The sequence below is a fragment of the Halyomorpha halys genome, unplaced genomic scaffold (genome assembly GCF_000696795.3).
Source record: "Halyomorpha halys isolate HHAL.00 unplaced genomic scaffold, Hhal_1.1 Scaffold620.1, whole genome shotgun sequence".
Lineage (NCBI taxonomy): Eukaryota > Metazoa > Arthropoda > Insecta > Hemiptera > Pentatomidae > Halyomorpha > Halyomorpha halys.
In genome coordinates, this window is record NW_027107900.1 from 29,928 (window position 1) to 31,800 (window position 1,873).

Genomic DNA, 1,873 nt, shown 5'->3' on the forward strand with positions numbered 1-1,873 from the left:
TCTCGGTGGTTCTGTAGTCCATTTGCATTCCATAAAAGTATATTTAAGGTGATTTTGTTCATCTAGTTAAATTGAACAGGATTTCATTAAGGAGTCTGGTTAGGAGTGAGATAAGAGGCTTGATTGTGTCTTGAAGATCATGAAGGAAGGAGGAAAAACAAGATGTTATTTCAGGTGCATTTTGGCTGTTTTGGGAATAGAAGGTTTGATCATGGACATGAGTGTAGGTTGGTCTAGGTAGGGATTGAACTCTTCTTTGGGATTATTGAATTGGTTCCTCGGTTACTGGAGGTTCGGGGAAAAGATTGACCAAAGACGAAGTTTGGGATAGGGGAGGAAGTTTAGGATTGACCTGTGTAGGAATTTTCACATTTTTGGAAAGAAAGTCGGAAATAAAATAAAAATGAAGTTGTATAATGCAAATAAATGTGAATATATACATAATAGGTTCGTTTTATTCTCTTTTTTTCCCCTATATTATCTTTACCACCCCTTCTTTTCTCAATTTTCCTTACCCACGTTATTAGTTATGTTCACCATATATTATTATTGTTGTTTTCAAAATATTGTTTTTTCTATTCATTTCTTTTGTTAAACTTTACTTATATTTTGCCTCTTTATGAATTATTATGGTTACATATATTTTCTTTCTCTCAATTTTATTTTTCTTTCCATATTTTAATTTTTAAATTATTAATATTTAATATATTCGCTGGGCGTTGATGACCTCAGGGTTTTACGCCTTTAAGCCCCAGACAACAACAACTAATATATTCATATTTCTTTGCATTATATAACTTCATTTTTATTTTATTTCCTTAATTATGTTATTTTACCTCCTTATTCAATTCCCTATGTATAAATTTTATTTTCCACTTCTCTTATCACTTTATTTTATTAATTCCATTCTGTAAAATTATTCACTTTATATCATTCTGTTTATGTTTTATTTTTATTTTTTTTCCTCGGTTATCTTGTTCTGTTCTTAGCCCTGATGAAGGTTAGAAACTCTAGCCGAATCGTTGGCACGATTAAATAAGTTACATCAACTTATTTGTTTTATTTTGACCGCACCCCCCAATCATATTCTTCTCGTATATACATATTTAATATACTTAAGTGAATCTAAAATAATTTTTCATTTATTCTCCAAAAACATGGAGGCAGCAGTAAGATACCTAAATGTACTGTTTAAGTGAATTAGACCACAATACCAGCTAATTGTGTTACATAAGAAACATTTATTTTTCAATAAAAAACATGAACCAAAGTTGATACAAAATATTTGAGAAGTGTTGATTAACCTTTCAACTACCACAGACTGCGATAAAAGAATAGGTAAAACACTTATAAATTTGATAAGAGAAAACATGAAAAAATTAATTATATGGTTTATATTATTTGAAAAAGAAAGTTAGGCTAACAAATACAGCTGTAGAACGACTTAACGGGTTAAACAAGGAAGTGATGTAAACATTTTTTAGATAATTGGTGGGTCCAGGTGGATCTCACGGTATTCACATCATAAACAGGATTATTAAATAATGAACAAATTTTTAAATATCTAAAGGAAAATATTAAATATTTACCTTACAAAACTCTTCCTCAGGCCAGGGAAGACCGTTATACATAATATTAGGAGAAACAAATTCAACTAAGAGAAGTGCTACAGATATAACAGCTTCTAATGTTGCTTGAGGCGCCCCACATTCCGTGGCGGAGGTAAGAAACTGCATAAGGAGACCAGTGCTGTGCACAACCTTTTCATAAGGAACAGGACATTGTGGTTCTGATTTCCTCTTACCAGTTCCTATTACCCCAGCATGGAACACAGAGTGCTTCTGAGCCAGGATAGATGAAGTACCCTGAAAAA

General features: G+C 31.7%; 1 protein-coding gene across 1 annotated transcript in view; it reads right to left on the reverse strand.

Moving 5' to 3' along the window:
• The window catches only part of omd (integrator complex subunit 5 omd), a gene marked incomplete at its 5' end in the record, with an annotated part of 47,776 nt that overhangs the window by 15,705 nt on the left and 30,198 nt on the right, over nt 1-1,873 (reverse strand). Inside the window, 1 exon segment of the mRNA XM_014427082.3 lies at nt 1,590-1,865. Within this exon segment, the coding sequence (XP_014282568.1) occupies nt 1,590-1,865 (276 nt within the window).